Source organism: Motacilla alba, chromosome 5, assembly GCF_015832195.1.
Source record: "Motacilla alba alba isolate MOTALB_02 chromosome 5, Motacilla_alba_V1.0_pri, whole genome shotgun sequence".
Taxonomy (NCBI): domain Eukaryota; kingdom Metazoa; phylum Chordata; class Aves; order Passeriformes; family Motacillidae; genus Motacilla; species Motacilla alba.
In genome coordinates this window covers 45,331,730-45,350,382 of record NC_052020.1, presented here as the reverse complement: position 1 = coordinate 45,350,382, position 18,653 = coordinate 45,331,730, and the positions used below count along the sequence as shown (strand labels likewise).

Here is an 18,653-nt window from a genome sequence, read left to right as displayed (position 1 = left end):
CTGATGCTGGAACTAATGGTGTCTTGATGAAACAATACATATATGAGATCTTTTTCCCTCTCTATCTTGTTTGGAGACTCATCACAGAGGGCTGACAGACTCTGGACACTGTTTCAGTGAGGCTGAAGGGCTGGCTGGAGATAATGATTTGAGGACTGCATGGATGCCGTGCTTGGTCTGTGCCATCACTGGGGCAGGAGCCTTGTGTAAGAGGTTGGGCATAACATTCCTCGCCCTCTGAGAAAAGGCTTCTGTAAACCCAACCCTGTGACACAGATGCAGGTTGGTGTCACACCAAGTGTGTGAATGGGACTTCAAGGTTAGAAATAGCAAAACCTTGGGCTTTCACTGATTTGTTCTGGAAGGCATAAGAAAAACTGGTTTTGTGTTAGTGTGTGAGGCAATGTCTCTATTCAACACAGCAAAGTTCAGCTCAGAGAGTCATTGTTAAACCCTATCTGGAGAGCTGGATGCCTGTTACTGCTCTTCTCTCATCTCACATACGGAAACTGCATGTTCTGCCTCGAAGAGAAACCTACCTTAAGAAAAGCTTCCAACGTTAAGAAATCTAAAAGACATCTAAAGAAAATGAAATCTAGAAATCTAAAAGCAGAAGGAATGCTAAAGGGACAACATCAAATGAACAATGTCATCAAAAAATCAGTTTCAATAGACATCTTGAGGGGCCTGTTGACAACTCTGTTTTCATGTCTGTGCAGTCCTTAAAAAATACATGACTGTAATTTTCATTATTACAAGATTTTCACATAAGATAATTTATGGAAACCTTGCCATTCTGTTTTATATAGTTAAGGTTATATTTTATTTAAAGTTCACATAAGGTCTTCTATAAGAAATGTTCACAGCCTTATTACAGCTGCTGTGTGATCATAAATTCAATGTATAAACATTTTATGCCTACCTTCAGGTTTCTGTTTATAATTTTTACATAGTTTTTGATGCTGGAGGTGCTAGGTCTAGTGCCTTTCCATCATCCCTAGATAGATTTGTACCTCTGTACAGTTTTTGGGTTACTATAGGGATAGAACAAAGTTCAGTTTTGAAAAGCCTTATTACTATTTTCAAACTTCATAACTGTTGAACAGTCATTTAAAGGCTTTTATTTAGCTTTAAAACATATAAACATTTATCTAATTAAATAGTATACCTTGAATATTAAGTAAATTTTTTGTATTTAATATTCAATCATAATTTCATTTTAGTATGTTGTATGAAAAGGCACTTGTGCCTGCATGTGCCTGGCTCCAAGACAACCTGAAATCCTGTGCTCAAATGTGCTTAACAGCGTCTGCCTTGGTATAGGTACAGTAACACTGATGAGTGGTAGTTCTGTGGACAAGGTTCATAGCTGAAAAATATACAAAATTACATCTGAGTCAGATATATATACATATATAGAAACCTTCTTTTTTGTTGAATAGAAACATTTCTGTTGAATAGTCTACCTTACTAACAAATAGCAGTAACTTCAAACCATAATTCATCTTGGCAGGATAATAGTTTATCTGAATCATGAATCTAATTAACACTGTTTCAATGGTTTATTTGCAGTCATTCAGTCTGTGTAAACATAATAACCCCCAACTATCATGGAAGAGGAACATAATACTGTGTACTCATTAAACTATAACTTCATCTACTCTAAAATTTTCCTTTTTAAATCATACAAAGCTGCCTGTACTTCAAGAATTTTCAAAGGTTATTTTAAAATTGCTTATTGTTACTTTATTGCTGACATATACAGCTTTTCTCTGGAATAAAGTTTCAGCATTTATTCTCTCTTTAGGGGTAAAACTATGCAAAATAAGGCAGGCTTTTTGGCCCCCTCAGGGGACAAAAACAAGTGGTGCCTGCTTGAATCCTCTTGGTAACCTGAGCTTGGGGACATACTGTTAGGGACATCTAAGTGGAGGGGATTTTGTAAAATTAAAGCTCTTCCCTGGCTTTATATACCAACAATTTTAAACAACAATGTCACTTGTGATTCAACTGAAGCAAAAATATCTCAGCTGTGAGTATTAAGCTCAAAAAGGAAAAGTGAAGAAAAAGAAATCTGCAATATTACAGACTGTAAGGAAGTTGGACACAGATGAGAACTTATTTTTGATAAGTTGAAGAAACATTATATGTGCAGGTGTGTTTGTGTGAGATTACATTTTCCTAACCAATTTCAAGCCTTATCTGGATGTCAGAGAGGAAGTTTGGTAGCCTTGCTACCAGAACCACCATGTGTCAAGGGCCTCAGCATCACTACTTCCCAGGAAATAAAAACCTCATCCAGAAAATTAGTTTGGCCTGATGCTTGGATACATCAAACTAAAAGATAGATCAAAATACCATGGCATAAAAAACAGTACAGATACGACTTTAGCTTCTTGGAGACTGACAGAAAGTCCCAAAAACTAGGAATAGAGGAAAAAAAAATCATAGTACTCAAGCAGGTGCTGCAGGGACTACAGATATGAAGCAAAGCCCATGAGGTCACACCATATAGAAAAGGCTGTTGGTATTGTGTGCAATAAGGATTTTGAAATATTCCATATAAAAGCAGAAGCAGATATTAACACTGTAATTAAAATTTTAAAAACTGACAGACGATGACAGACAACATTATCAGACATTTCAGTGAATATTCATCGCTGGACAACTGGTTACGGAGAAATGACAAATCTGAGAGTGGTTGTGATGAGCATATGATGATAAACTTTGACTGTGGTTTTATTAATTCTGAATTTCTTATACATTAATCTGTGTCTCAAAAGCCAGGAATTATGAAGGGGACAAAGGCTATTTCTCCTTTTTTTTTTACATTTTGAAAGCAAACATTTATTCTGGGGTGGGAGGCGCTGATGGATGGACACTTGGGGAAAAAGTCTGAGTTTTTCAAGCAATCATAGAATTACAGAACAGTCTGGGTTGGAAGGGGCCTTCTAAGATCATCTCATCCAGTCCCCCTCTAATGGCCAGGGACACCTTCTGCCAGACCCGGTTGCTCAACCTGAATAATGCTGGGCTTCTCCAAAGACTATATCACCTACCAAAAAAAAGCATTTTTGGCACCAGGTGCAAAAATGTCAGGACAAACTTAGGATACCATAATGAAGGCAAAAAAAAAAAAAAATCAAAGAGATGTGACAATGGTAGAAAGCACAGTGAATTTTGGATCAGTGAAAAGAGTAAGTCATTGCTGAAATCTTGTGCTGGCTTCTATCCACACAACAGCAAGGTGTGCACCTTTGTTTTTGAAACATCTGTCTTTTTGAAAATGCAAAAGGACTTGCTGAGTCCTGGCCTAAATCTAATGCATATGTCTCTTCCTGTGAGGCCAGAGATGCTCTTTTAGTGACAGCTCTAAAGGCAAATGTCTGTAAGACAAGCATAAATTCAGTGATCAAGCCTACTCACATGATTTTAAGAGGTCCAAACATTTATGTAAAACAGGGAGGCCATTTGTAAAATATGACAGGGAGGTTCAACACTCTGCTACTCCAAATCCTCCACAGTAACTTTGGCTTGCTGTCTAAGTGTTGTGCCATTGCAAATGGAAAAACACCCACAACACAATACCTATTTCAAGGGCTGAATCTCTTCTCACCTGTCTGGGTGATGATCACTCCTGCTCTCTGCGCACATTCAAAGTCTCAGCATTTGCCTTACCCACGCAAACAGTTAAACAAGGACAAGACAGGCATGCAGAGGCGGGGAGAACTGAATGAGATTCCAAGATTATAGCAAGATGTTAAGGAGTAGTTAAAAGCTACAGAGCTAGGCATTTTCTGATATAACTGAACAAATGATGTACGGTGGGCATCCCAAAATCAGACAGTGGCTAAGGTAGGAAGGGACCTCTGGAGAGTGGCCAGTCCAGCCCCCTTGCTCAGCAGGGCCTCCCTTGCATGGTAGGTGCCCAGTCAGATGGGAATTTGTCTAGAGGTTAACAGGGATATTTGGCTTTCCAGTCAGATATTTATAGATTTGCGGAAATAAAAATCATACCTTAATGATGTCTGGAAAAAGAAATGTTCATATATGCAAAGATAAAACTGCAGTGAATCCTTTCAGAAGTAAAATTGTGAAACTGTTTCTGAAACACTTTTGATTAAAGCTTAAATGGCCCATAATAGATTTTGACATCTTTATTTAAATTATTTCAAGAAATCTTTCTATATTTTCTCTCTGCTTTATGAGATTTTTCTCTGCAAGTGGGTTAACTGAATTAACAGCTTTTGTTTTGTGAGCCATCACTGCACTGCTATTGGAAGTGCAAGCCATTCTAGAGAAGCTCTCCTCTCTGCCCAGAGGTATCTGCAGCTACTATTTCTAACAAAATATTTGAGAGCCTCCAGGGAAAGTGAGCTCTTCTCTGATGACATTCCCTGAATGGAAATGATAAGGCTGAAAAACATAAGAGTAAAAACTTTTTGGGTGAAATGCCTGTATGAACTTCTAAGAGGTTACATGCACTCTGGAGTGCAACATAGTGTGGTGCTCATTTTCTTGAAGCCTGAAGCCATGTCCTGGCCTTCCTGCAAAGGAACAGGGACTTCAGAAAGGCCCATCTTTTCAAACATTAGTGTTTAAAGAAGGAAACACATTTTAAAATGCACAAAGAGAAATTTATCATAAGAATTATCCTAGAGATTTCAGATTATTTTGGAAGATAGCTGTCCCAGTCTTTGAGAAGCTGTTAAACCTGGAAGCAGGAAGGTTCAGTGCCTGGCAGCTTATGTACAACATTCAGTTTTGTAAATATGCTTTTCACAGATGTGGAGTGGTTTATTTGATACTGTTGATGCTGATCAGTCAAATAACAAAATTTAATTAAATTGTTTTTCACACTCTGCCTATGAAAATAGTGAAGCTGAGAAAGCTTTTACTAAATATGTTTATCCAAAACCACAGTTGTATTGCCTGTTTAATTCACTGAGTATTCTTCCAGAGGAAGAAAAAGTTTACTCCAAACACAATCTACTTGTAAATTTTAAAACTCTTGAAAAAATGACAAAGTCCTGGCTCTTTCTAGATGTTTTGAAGATGCCACTTGTACTAGTAATAAGTTTAAAGGCTTCTAACCTCATAGCTCACAATACTTATTCCCCAGCTGAACAGCATCTTTTGCTTTGGAAAAGAAGCACATAATTAAATGATAGGATTTCTTAGGACTCTAAGTGTCCAGTGGTTAACTGCGTGAAAAGAAATCTGAAAGTTTTGAGGCCATTTATCAAGTCCTTTCTGCACTAGAAGGATTCTGTGCTGTCTTTTGTCTCTCTACAATGGCTTCCTGGAAGCTAAGTCCAAAACAGTTTGCCACACATGAAAAGGCAATACCGCTTTGATACAGCATATAACCTACATGCTGAAAAATAGGTACAAAACCCTGTGCCACAAAGGATTCTCTTCTAAAATAAAAACTTGTTAGGGAAGTACTTGAAGAGACAGAAAGGCTGTGAAAGAAAGGGTTCTGAACTATACAGAAAAAAATCACCCAGCCAGGAGCTGAAGAAATTAATGTTTTCAAACTCACAGCAACTTTCCTAACAGGTAGAGAAATAAGTCATATTCTCCAAATTAGTTTTAAATGAAGAGGAAAAGATTATACTTTTATGTGAAGTTTTCAAAAAATTCTCAACACATATGATGAAGAATGATGTAGACAGAGAAAAATTAACCCTGCTTCAGCAGCACAGGCAGACCACAGCTGCCAAACTCCCACAACTGCAAAAGATAGGAAAAAACCCTAAAACCAAAACCACACCAGACTGTTGTCAGGAGTATAACATGACTTAAGCATCTATTAACATAAGAATGTTGAATGACCAAATTAGCTGGTCCAGTACAAAATTATTTTGTGAAATAACAAAGGATTAAAAATTTGGCTAGCAATTATTCCAAAGTACTCTGCTTCATCAAGGCTATTAGAGCTCCTGGGGTGCTGATTCTTTAATGAAACCTATGGTTGACTGGTGATGCCATATTTTACTGTGTGCTGTATTGTACCTTCCAGGACCTTTGGGAATACACAGAAGTCTGTATCACAGATACTGGATTTGACAAAACCCACCACTGTCCTTTCCTTTCTGGCTTCCTGTGAAATGAAAATTGGCTGAAGTACTTTTTGCTCAGTGTATCTATAAGTGTGTGTGTGTATATATATATATTTAACTATGTGATTTTAAAGTTTGACTTTGAATAAAATTTTGCTTTTCAAGTGTCACAATGAATGTTTTCTAAAAAACGGTTAAAGAAAAACTAGCAAAAACATAAAACTAGCCACCAGCTGTTTTGCAGTCCCAAGAGTAATGTTTTGCTTACAAACATGACAGTGACATTCTTTACCAGGTGTTTGTCTGGGCTTGCTAAAATGTGTTTTTATATAATCGTGATATGTTTATGGCTTTATGATTTATCTTTTTCAAAATGCATTGCAAATAGTTCTCCTAACAGAAGAACTGGAATGACGAGCTTTAGGTAATTCAAGTGACCACTTGAGAGGTGGATCTGTGTAAACTTCGTGAAGTTCAACAAGGCCCAGTGCAAGGAAGTGCACATGTCAGGAGGATCCCAAGCACAGATACAGCCTGGGCAGAGAATGGATGGAGACTAACCCTGGTGGTGTTTGTGGATGAAAACCTCAACATGACTCGGTGATGTGTGCTTGCAGTCCAGAAAGGCAACTAGATCCCAAGCTGCATCAAAAGATGCATAACCAGCATGTTGAGGGAGGTGCTTTTGCCTCTCTGCTCTTGTGAGACCCCACCTGGAATGCTGTGTCCAGCTCTGTGGTCCCCATACGAGAAAGACATGGACCTGATGGAATGAGCCCAGAGAAGAGCCATTAAGTTGATCACTGGGCTGGAGCACCTCTTTGGTGAAGACAGGATGAGAGATTGGGGTGGCTCAGCCTGGAGAAGAAAAGGTTCTGGGGAGACCTTACAGCACCTCCCAGTATGTAAAGGGGGCCTACAAGAAAGCTGGAGAGGGACTTTTCAAAATGGAATACAGGGACAGGACATGGAGGAAAGGCCTCAAACTGAAGGAGAGGAGGTTTATACTATATATTAGGAAAAAATGTGTTATTATAACTGGACAGGTTACCCAGAGAAGTCGTGGACTCCCCATTCCTGGAATATTCAGGGCCAGACTGGATGGGGCTTTGAGCAACCTGGTCTAGTGAAAACTGTTCTTGCCCATGGCAGGGGGATTGGAACTAGGTGAACTTTTAAGATGCCACTTTAAGATACTTTCCAACCTAAATCATTCAGTGATCGTATGAAATGATACATCCTTCTGGTTAAGAAACAAAACATCCAATGTTGTCCATTATTAAAAAGCATTTAAAGTATCTAATGCAAAATCAAACATAAAATCCATCCTTGTTTGAACATTTAATGGCTATTCTGGTAGAGCATGCATAGTTCAGGGAAAGAGGAATGAAGATGTTTTCAGGAGTGAATAGCAAATTAAACCCCATCCATCTGAGTGAATGTGCACTGACAGATGAGGATATTAAGATGCCCTGCCACCCCAAAAAAGTTTTGTTTTGTGTAAGATCTATTATTGCCCATATAACATCGATGATAAGGTGTCACCAGACAGAAGATCTGAATATACTTGAACAGCCTTTGGCTAGCAATGGCAGCAGTTTCGTGTGCATGTTATAGCCAATTCATGTTCTCTTCCTTCTATCCTCTGATCTGCAGTTTTCAATATCAGGACCTTTTCAACATCCATTTACAAGACTCACAACTGACAACATGTTTAAAGCTGAAGATGTCTTAGCAGACCTTCTACTGAAAACAGAACTCACAAAAACCCTGACACCCAGATTCAAGAAGTACCTCAGGAACTGGTCCAGCTGCTTGACCATCTGTGAGTCATTACCACATACCCCACACAGAATTTGGCAGTGCAGAAGGTCTAGCAATACCTTCTTTCACCTCCTTCCCAAATCCTGGTAGGGGTGCAGCCCATATATTATTGTGTTTGGTTAGATCTTCACTGAGCAGATGAGCTTCTTGGAAGTCATATTAATTTCCATTTCCGTGTCTAGTAAACTTGTCTTGAAAAAGACCTGCTGCTGGACAGAGGGTCCACAAGCAGAGAAGATACCTTCAAACATCCACATCCAATGACTGCGCATGCTGAGGGCATACCAGGGGAATAGACTGATGACTGTGACCAGGCTTGCATCCCCAAATGGCATCACCTCCTACTGCTATTGGAATAGCTGGGGGACTAAGGGGACCATTGATCTGGCTTTGCTGGGAATTTTTTTAGTTGTTATAGGAACCTCGCTTCCCTACTTGCTCTGTCAGGATTTGTATGTTATTCCAGCTCTGCTGCACATTCTGTCCTTCCTCACTCCCACTTTCTCCTTTCATTTTGGGTTAGATGCCATATTTCTGTTGTGTTCCTTAGCAAAAATTCAAGCTTAGAAAACCCTTTTTACCTTGCTTCATTACTTAATAAAGCATGTGTATTAGAAAATAACTACTACAAAACTTCTTAGAAACATCTCATTAATGAGCTTCCAGCATTTCATAGAGATTTAACATGACATACTTACTGACACAATAAAAACCAAAGACATGAGGGAGGCTGGGCTAACTGACATCATGCACATGATTGAATTTTGGGTACCTCCTCCCAAACAAGTTTTGATGTGAGAACCAATCTGTCCTCATAAAATTATTAAGGGATATTAGCAAACCAGATTTACTTTACTGCATGCCAATTTAAATTTGAGAACAAGATTCTGTGGCTAAAAATATATAGTTTGAATGGCAAATTTTCTCCCTACATTATTAGGGTACATATTTCTCTTCAACACAAAATAATAATGACTATATGTATTTCAGTTTTATTCACAACTCAATTATGAAAACACAGAGTGCTCTGTAGATTACCTCCTACATGTCTTGCCACAGCTGAGGCCTTGGAGCTTGTGGGGAAGAGGATGTGCAGTTCTTCCACTCTTGTCTTTCTACAAAACATTCACAATTTCAGTTTAAGACTTTGCCATTTTTACCTTGGAACTATTGCATCTGAGGAGATCTCTGATGATTCAGGCAAAGACACTGTTTGTTTTGCAACCCATTCAGCACATGGAATTATTTTTTTCAGGGATGTTGTTCAACTCAGGTTTACTGAAAACATCAATGCTTACAGTATATTATTTTTGGTAGATTAGAAAATGTAACTTTAAAATACCCCAAACTGCCACCTTTTATATATCACCATAAAAAGTACCCTTTTAAGGAGACTGTACAGTTATGCTTCTTTTAGTACAATTTAATATTGCTTTATTTGTTCTACTCAGTAAATTCTGAGGTTTTATTATGGTATCCCCCAATTAATTTTATTTTAAACAGGCTGAAGTGATTGTTTTTAAACTCATCAGTGTGAGGGTAGGTAATTCAGCATAGTCACAACTTACTGCCGTGAGCAGGTGTGAGAAAATGACATCTTTATTCCAGTGCTATGTGAGTAAGCACATGCCAACACAGTCTGCTCAAGGATCAGGTCTTCCTCAACACAATGGTACCAACTGGTAGAGCATAGATGTCTCCAAAAATGAAATATGCTTTACTGCTTCGGCTTGTAAAATGTGAATGCATAATTTTAAAACTCCTGCATTCCCCATTTTACACAACTTTTGCAGTAGTGCTCTCTTTAGAATGAGCCAAAGCATGCAGTGCTGCCTGTACTGATCCCCGAGAGCTGGGTCAGGCACACAAACAATTTGACAGGCTGAACAAATTTAAAACCTTAAACCATGGGTTCACTGCTTTGACTAGAAAGGTATCTTGTGAGTAAGCTTTTCTGCCCACTGCACTGGCTAAGGAAAATCTAGGTTCCCACTACTGGTTCCATAAGCGTCTCTTCCAAGATTTACACACCTGGTGTGTATTTTCCAAGTCTCTCTAAAACCCATGCACTACATGACCAATAGGAGTTCACATTCATTCTGAGATGCTATAATATACTTCCATTTCACCATGTTTATTAGAGATCTGCCAATCACACTTCCTTTCTAATTTGTATTTGGCCATGAGAACAGCAATAGCTGTAAGAACAGTAATAATATAACTCCCTCCTATTAAGATAAATTAAGGGCAATGCACACTAAATAAGAAAATGAAGGCATTTTTACCATTGATGGGGGCAGGCTCGAGGATTTTGAAGCCTCAATGCCCAGTTTTGAGCTGCACCACTATTCTGAGTCAACTGCCAACTTCAGCTATTCTTGACCAGAGACCTTGCCACATCCAGCTTCATTAAATGCTGTTGCAGTTCTGGGTCAAAAGCTACAGATTGAAGGTTTCACAAAAACAAGAATATATTGGGGATGAAGGAAGAAAAGAAAGAGAATGCAGAAGGAGCTGGAGTGAGGATAAATGACCTGATGTAGAGTGCAGATCTGAGTCCAAACATCCAAACAGCAATGTTGAAAGACTGGGATTTGAATCTCTGGGAACAGACTTGAGAGATGCTGGCTCTGTATCAGCACTGGGCACCTTATACCAAATCCTTTATACTTTCAGGTAATGGCAAATTTGAGTGTAGAACTGCAGTGGATCTCACTCTAAGTGGATCCCACATACCAAGTTCTGCTTGAGCCCTGTTGCTGCAGTTCTGCCAGCATTGCCACATAAATACAGAACTTGCCAGATACACTGATAATAAACCGTAGCTTTCTCAATTTACACTGAAATTTGATAAGAATTTATCTCAGTGGCAATGGCAGCAGAAACAGCTCTTGCCCACTTGACCGTGGCATTGGCTTTCTTGTGCCAGTGCAGCTGTAGCCTCACATTGATGCAAAGGAGAAGTTAAAAATCATAGAATGACTTGGGTTGGAAGGGACCTTAAAGATCACTTCATTCCAATCCCCCTGCCATGGCCAGGGACATCTTTCACTAGACTGGGTTACTCAGAGCCTCATCCAACCTGGACTTGAACACTTCCAGGGATGGGCCATCCACAATCTCTGAGCAACCTGTTCCAGTGCCTCACCACACTCACAGCAACAAATTTCTTCATCATACCAAATCTAAACCTAATCTCTTCCAGTTTAAAAATGAACTTTTTGTCAGAGTATTTTTAACTAGTTGAGCCTTGATCCAGCTAATGGCACAATCCCACAAGAAGCAGGCAGATGTAAGAGAAGAGGTGGTTCTGGGTGTGGAAGGGCTTGAGACAATGGGTGCAGCACTGACTCTGAAGAACATCAGGGAGAGGGTGTTTCCACCAGCTCCTAGTAGGTAAGTGATTCATCAAATGCTTTTGGTGCTGGATATGCCGTCCTCTCATTCCTGGAAACTCTTGTTTCCTGGAGGCATGTTTCCTTCAGTCCTGCTGAGCAGGGGAGGCCCAGAGAGCTGAGCTCTGGCAGTGCTGCTGCTGGCACTGACAGAGCTCCTGTCCGCCGGGGGAGATGACAGCACTGGGGGCCTTTTCACATGGGTGTTGCTATGGGCAACTGCGTACAGGAGAACACAGGCAGAGGCTGAGAAAGCCAGGGGGATGGAGCAGAGTAGAGACAACAGCCCAGCAGGAACAGCTATCAGAGCAGGTTGTAAATGCTGATAAAACCTCAAGCAGTCTTTAGCAATTCCAAAAAACTACAGCCAATGTGCCAGCAGTCTAAAAGTTATTTTATTGCTCCTGGAGGTACATGTGAGTTTTCATCCTTTCTAAAATGAGGGTGCTAAAGATGAGGAGCAGACAGAGAGGTGGAGGCCCAGCAAAGCAGTCAGCTCTGCACCTTCCTCTGATGTCTTCTCTCCTCTTGTGAAAGATAAGAAGCTGACATTTGCAGATATCAATTTACTACCCTCCCTACCCTCCTCACATTGAACAGGGCACTTTTAAAATTTTTTTTTAAGTTTTATTTTGTAACCATCAGGGAAATTCCCACTGAGGTTCTTTCAGAGGAATTTAGTTTCTCTTGCACAGTGTGAAACAGGCATTTGTACAAGCCAGTTTAACCTGAACAGTTCAGCTGTCCAGGAAAAGAGGAGGTTACCCTCCCATGCAACCCTTCATTGAAGAAAAAATTTCAGTCCTTCCATTACCACAAAAAGTAGCAGAAACAGCTATTATACATCTGAGTTTAAAAGCTTTTATCTCCAGTTCTTTTGCAACTGTATTTAGGAATGTAAGATAGACAGGTTCATGTATGCCACCATGCCTCAGCTTTGTAACATTTCCATGACTACAGCAGTGAGCCAGAAAGCTCCCGAAAGCAAGGTAACAGGTACGTATGGCAATGCTACTGCTGGAAACCTGTGACAGTGCTTTTCCTCTGTGTCCTTCAGTTTGCCTTTTCCTGCTGTCCTGGTCTCTCCTGTGGATACTGGTGCAGGGGAACCAGGAGTGCAGTACCACTGCTTCCATCCCAAAGGCCACCTGGACAATCAGATAATTGATTTTCCTTATTTTAATAATCCATCCAATTGCTGTTTCCTTTCTTTTCCCAGATCCAAGGTAAAGCTTAGATTAGCTTGCTTGCCTGTTTTATTTTTCCTTAGGCACTTCACTGGCACAAGTCCAAGTCATTCAGGAGCAGGGGGAGGAACTAGGACATTACACAAATAGTCATCTTTGGGACACACTTGTTCAGATTACACTCCATCCACCTCTGCTTTATATGATGGCAGTTCAGCTAAATCCACCTTTTTTAAGTATGGAAAATTATTCACTTTTTAACTAAACCCAAGTAAGACAAAAGTCTCCTGGGATCTTATTCAGCCAAACCTTATTCACGTGTAGCTTTGAGTTTCATGCTTTATTTATTTATTTCTAAGACAAGAAATTGACTGCAAAGATTAACAAGAACTTATTCTGAAATTTGCAAGGAGGTCTATAATACCATATAATATTTTATTTTATTCTTCTATATCCCAGAGGATAGAATAAAGCTCTCTGAAGAAGTTATAGTTAAATAGTCATTGACAGTTTATATTTCATTGCCATTTTTCAATAAAGGATGATTTTATCCAAGCCAAACTCCAATAAATTGAACTAAATCACCTCAGGAACTGTCACCTCTTCAGGTCTCCAAACATTTCCCATCATCATCATTATACAGACACAGTAAAAGTCTGCTAGCTCACAGAAACCTGAGACAGCTTCCAAGTAGATGTGATTCTACCTGAAGACAACATTCAGCTCTCCTGCTCCTATTTTTTCTCTTCTCACATTTGATACAGGCATAATTTGCTAGAAATCAACAATCTCACATTCTTCACATTTTAAGATTCTTCTCCCTACTATTCATGTGCAGGTAAACTAACTGGAACACTGCAAGGGATAATTACAGCTCTATACAAAATACAGAACAGAACAAGATTTCACTTCAAAGCAGATGCACAGCACGTGCACATCTACAGATGAAGTGCTGTGTTTAGCATCCTGGATAAAATGCAATATTGACACCAGTAATTAAGAAATAATTGCTAACACTTCCCACTGTAGAACAAGTGAACAGTTCCATCAATGCAAGCTTGGTCTTGCCAATTTAAAGTAACAAGATGCAGGAAATTGCCACATTTACTCTTCATAGGAAGTTATGCATCCCTTCATGGGCAATGGATACTTTTGAGTTCTTTTCACACATTCTAAGATTTCTCTTTTTCTGACAAAACTTTCTCCTGCCTTCCAGGATGAATCCCACTAAGTGTCAACAAGCAATATTGGACTGCTATGAAGGGATGCTTCAGTTTAGCTTGACAGATAAAAATCAGAGCCTTTCAATGGAATGTGCACACACAGATGGTGTGTGGCTTATGCCTTGAAAAAAGTGAAGACAGGAAGCATGAACTTCAGCTTTTTAGAAAGCAGTTGTTGATGGCATGTGCAGCTAAGAAGCAAGTGTGCAATGTGCACAGGAAGGTGGAGGCTCAAAGAGACAGACTTCCTGTTGAGCTTCTCACCAAAATATGAATGACTGAAAATATTGTCAGCACTTTCAAAAACTTGCATATTTGCTTAGTTTACCCTATGGTGAGAAATTGCAGGCTTGAAGCCATGACAAATTTCAGTGCATGGGTCTTCACTTCAAGAAATGAATCCACCAATGGATGGCCATTCAATCCCACTGATAATTCTTCTCTGCACTTTCAATGGATGGATCTGATATTTTCTTTCAGTGATACAGAAGTCTGATCTTCTGCTCTCTTTATTTTTTTACTGGTTTAAACCAATCCTGATAGACTTATAACTGGTTCTCTCAGAGAACTTTTTTTCTCTACAATACAAATTCAAAATCAACTCAAGCATTGATTTTTCTTCTTCATTGTTAATTACACAGTCATAGACTACTGAAAGTGAGAAAAACAACAAGAAGAAAGCATTTCAGTAATTGCCATCTGTGGCTCTTCGGAGAAATTTTAGTTAGTTTGCACTTAGAGAAAGTAAGCGAGTTCTGCTTTTACATCTGGGCAGATTCCTGAGCAGCAATATACAATGCCATAATATTTTGGCTGCAAACACTAAAAAAGTGATAATTTAAAAATATTTCCATTAAATAATCACCATGTCTGCTACAATAATGTGTTTATCAGATGGAGTGATAATTAAAGGCCAGAGTAAAACATTAAACTAACATTTTTTCTGTTATTTAGACTTCTATTTTAGAAGCTGGAGACAAATACCTGCCACAGAGCATCTTCTCATGTAGTTTGATGCCTAGAATGTAGAGCTATATGGGGGGAGTCACTTTTCCCCCTATGTATCACATGAAGTTCAGAAAACATGACAAATAAAAAAAGCAAAATCTGTTAATGTCTGAAAGGAAACACATTATGTAAGATGGGCGATTATGTTTAAAGCAACAAAACTGTTTAGATTAAGAAAAGTAATAGTCATTTACTTGGAATTATATCAATATTCTTGCTGTCAATACTTCTTGACATGGAAAAGTAATGAAATTTTCAGCAGGAGAAAGAACCCCTTCTTCATAAATTCTATAATAATGAATCTCTGTCAATGCTGATGGACAAATTCAGCCATAACTCCAACAGCTGAAATGAAAGAAACTCTGAAAGTCTAAGCTGGTCAAATGACACAAACCCAACTGACTGGCTGTATCTAAAATCACTCTTCTGTTTTTCATGCAGGCACAAAAGGATCACAGCCCCCTTTTTCATAAATTAGAATAACCTCTAGACTTTTCTTAGAAAACAAATCTCATGATACCCTATTATTTCCATTACTTTTTCCTAAAAATTTTATCTTGTCTCTTTGTACGTAGCTTGAAGCAATAAAGACAAAGCATAAACTTGACCAAGGGTGAGAAACCTGGTCTGTGTAACATACTTCAGGTGTCTTATTGAAGAAAAAAAGACAAAGTGGAAAACAACAAGCAATAAAGCAGGATATTAAAGACAGTCTGTCATAACAAAGGTTTCAGCGCCCTCACGTTACTTATTCTCAAACCAGGTGAGGCACAGAATTCCCAAAATATTTTCTAATAATTTTAAATTCTCATGGGGTATCTTAAAAACCTATTCCATTGGGTTAAGTGTACAAAAACCCCTGCATTGGAGTAAAATCTTGGCTTGGCTGAACTCAATGGCAAAGAATCACTTGGAAAACTGTAGAAGCTAAAGAAATTATTATTCACGTGGCTTTCACACTGGTATTTGCTTGTAATTTTCATAATTCATAAACTCAAACATTATATTCCATTGGAATGGAAATGGAATGTATATTCTGTAGTGATTAAACTGACTCTCGCTGCAGTTATATTAGATAATTAAGCGTTTGTCTAATTTGGCAGATGTTTAAAACTAAGACATAGGAGAAGCAAAGTCTATCAGCTAGTGGTAAAACTTTGACTCTCTTTTAACAACTTAAAGCACTAATTCCCTGACTAAACATATGTACCAGGAGTATAAAAGAAGTGCTTATCGGGAAAGCATATTAAAATAGTAAAAGCAACAAAACCACTTCAATTCCTAGCATCTAACAAATTGACCCCACTGGCTGACCTCTAATAGACTTCCCATGGACAATTTACTCTCCATGTGACTGCATGTCCACAGGTAAAGCTGCCCTGCACTGCTGCAGCGGGGACAGAAAGGATGTACTGCGAAAGGCCATCAGCAGCAATGGCCTCACATCTTCCTGGCCTTTCCCACATTTCCAGCCTCCCTAACAAGGCAGCATGTTAACCCTGCAGCCCAGGCCAGGTTTGTTGGCCACTTTCAGTGGCTGCCCGCAGGCCTGTGTGCTGTTCCCCAGGTTAGCACCACCTAAGTGCTTCTGCACTTCTAAGAGAGGCCCAGGCACTGACTGTCAGACACTCTGCCTGCTACACGGTACAAGGCAACATGCTCAACATGGGGGCCCCTTGTCACCAGCTGGAAAAGACTGTAAATGGCATGAAAAAGGCAAAAGCATGTTTTTAGAATTACATTCCCTTCACCACTCCAGTGCTACTGGAGTGTTTGGTGTCCCAGGGAATATAGATATGGCATTATGGTGTTTGTATGCATTCTCATCCACCATGTACAGATATTCACAGTGGAAAGTTTTACACCAGCTATAGAGTTTGTCATCTCCTTCTTGTGTCTTTGTAACTCCATTACAAAAAAAATCTGTTTATGCTGGGGAAACACAATGGTGAGTCCGACACCAAAACAGAAAATTTGGTGACATATTTGGTGACATCTGCTGTCAACAAAAGATCTAAAACTTTGCACGAATAACTCAGTATCTAGAAAACAAAATAAATATTATCTCATAAGGTTGACAAAAATTGGGGGAAAACAACAAAATCCCCAAATAATTTCAACAGCCTAGTTGAGTAATAAGCTACATAGTATTTCAGCTACATTACTTTTACATTACATAGAAAAATATGAAAAGATTTAATATTCTGAAAGCTACATGTTGGACATAGCTTTTGTGTTAAAATAAAGTTACATGGTATTACTGAATTTAAAGTAGGATCATATAACATCAAGATTTCTAACTCACTAAAGTTATTAAATTGGCTAAAATGTAACATTCTGTGGATCTGTGTAACATCTAACGAAACATTCCTCATGGACTCATTACATAATCAAAAATATTTTCCTGTGCAAGAGCTACACCTTATTAGAAGAGATGTTACATAGGTGGCTCTTCTGCTTATGACTGAGCACGTCAGTTCTCTCACCATCTGCAATTGTAGTCCAGCTCACACTCTGCTTGGCACAATTAAAAACTTGTAAGGAAAACATTTGCAAAAATTTTAATTATCTTGCCCAGAACCTAACACACAATCCACATAGCTGGGACACTCAACACTAAGCATCCTCTAGACCACTGCTGATTCAAAACCACAATCTGATATCTAATGATTAATAAAATTTATCATTTTCCCCCTGATATTTATCTTATAAGTTTTCTGGCTTAAGATTAGTCCATTACTATTAATCATGCTTTTTCATGTTAACTAAATCCACTCTTCCCATTAGGTTATGTTTTCAAATACCTGTAGATTGTCACCAGTTTATCTTGTACTATCAAATATTTACAGGCTATTACATAACAAACTCTTACCATGCAGTTAATATTTGCCTTTTTTAATCCTGTCATCTATTCACACCTCGACCTGCTGGAAATCAGCATAGCTCTCTCTTAAGCTCTCTTTATTTGGTAATAATTTTGTTTACAATAGGAAAAAAAAAAAGTCAAAAAGCTCTGTGAGTTTACCCAGATGAAGTCATGAGAAAGCACTTCAGGGCCCCGAAACCTCCTCCACTTTGGCCAGGTGTGTGAGGAAATGGTTGGGGCTGGTTGAAGTGGGGAGTTGCCCCAGCTCATTGCCCACCCTCTGGCACCATTTGCCGCTCCTCTGCCTGGCTCTGGACAGGGATGGTGGCAGATGATCTGTTTGCTCCACTGCCAAACCCTGCGCAGCCCTCTGGTATCCAGACGAGCTTCTAGGAGTTTTCAAGAGGCATCAGCCTGAGGGTTTTCTAGGGAGGCTCTGAGCTAGAGAGGCAGTACAATGATTACTGGCACTACCCCCACTACCTAAATGAGGGAGGCAGAGCTCCTGACTGCAGACATCTGCAGAGCAAGGAGAATGACATCTTTCCCCTATTTCCTTGTCACCTTCACAAAACTCTGTTAACTGACTAAGCAATAACTGAGTTTTCTGGTTTCTAGAAGTACAGTGGAAATACATAACTTGACTTGCAAAAAACAATTGTATTTTCCTTGCTACTAAAGCATTTATCTTGAGGACATGCCATTAGCGCTTCTAGTGATTGTGACTCAGAGAGGGAAGGGAACTGCTGGGTTCTATTTTAAAGAAAATACTTCCTTAGAAAAGTGTGGGCTTATTTTTAGAAGTCTGTAAAAGTCACTTTGATTCCTCAGAGTTCTTTCAAAATTACTGGAATGTGTGATGCATTCATACCTACAATAATCACATTAAGATTTTTGTTAGGAAACTCATGCTTAATAAATACTGTTATTTGCTCTAAAACTCAATTTCCATTGATGTTCATGTTCTGAACAATGATCTACTAGAGTTAACTCAGGGCAGCTCTAACCAGTACTTAGGAGAAAAGTCTGTATGTAGGCCCCTGTTAAAGCTTGGGTGACTCTCCAAAATCCAGAGCTTCAGTGGT

The 18,653-nt window shown here is 39.1% G+C and overlaps 1 protein-coding gene across 4 annotated transcripts in view; it reads right to left on the bottom strand.

Annotated features, from left to right (window-relative positions):
* KCNK13 (potassium two pore domain channel subfamily K member 13) overlaps window positions 1-18,653 on the bottom strand; it is a 56,590-nt gene that overhangs the window by 14,430 nt on the left and 23,507 nt on the right. Inside the window, exon 2 of one of the 4 annotated variants that reach the window (XM_038139049.1) lies at window positions 8,928-9,004. The exons of the other annotated variants lie outside the window; for them this stretch is intronic. Within the exon in view, the coding sequence (XP_037994977.1) occupies window positions 8,928-9,004 (77 nt within the window). The remainder of the gene's footprint in view (window positions 1-8,927; window positions 9,005-18,653) is intronic. 4 annotated transcript variants of the gene reach the window in all.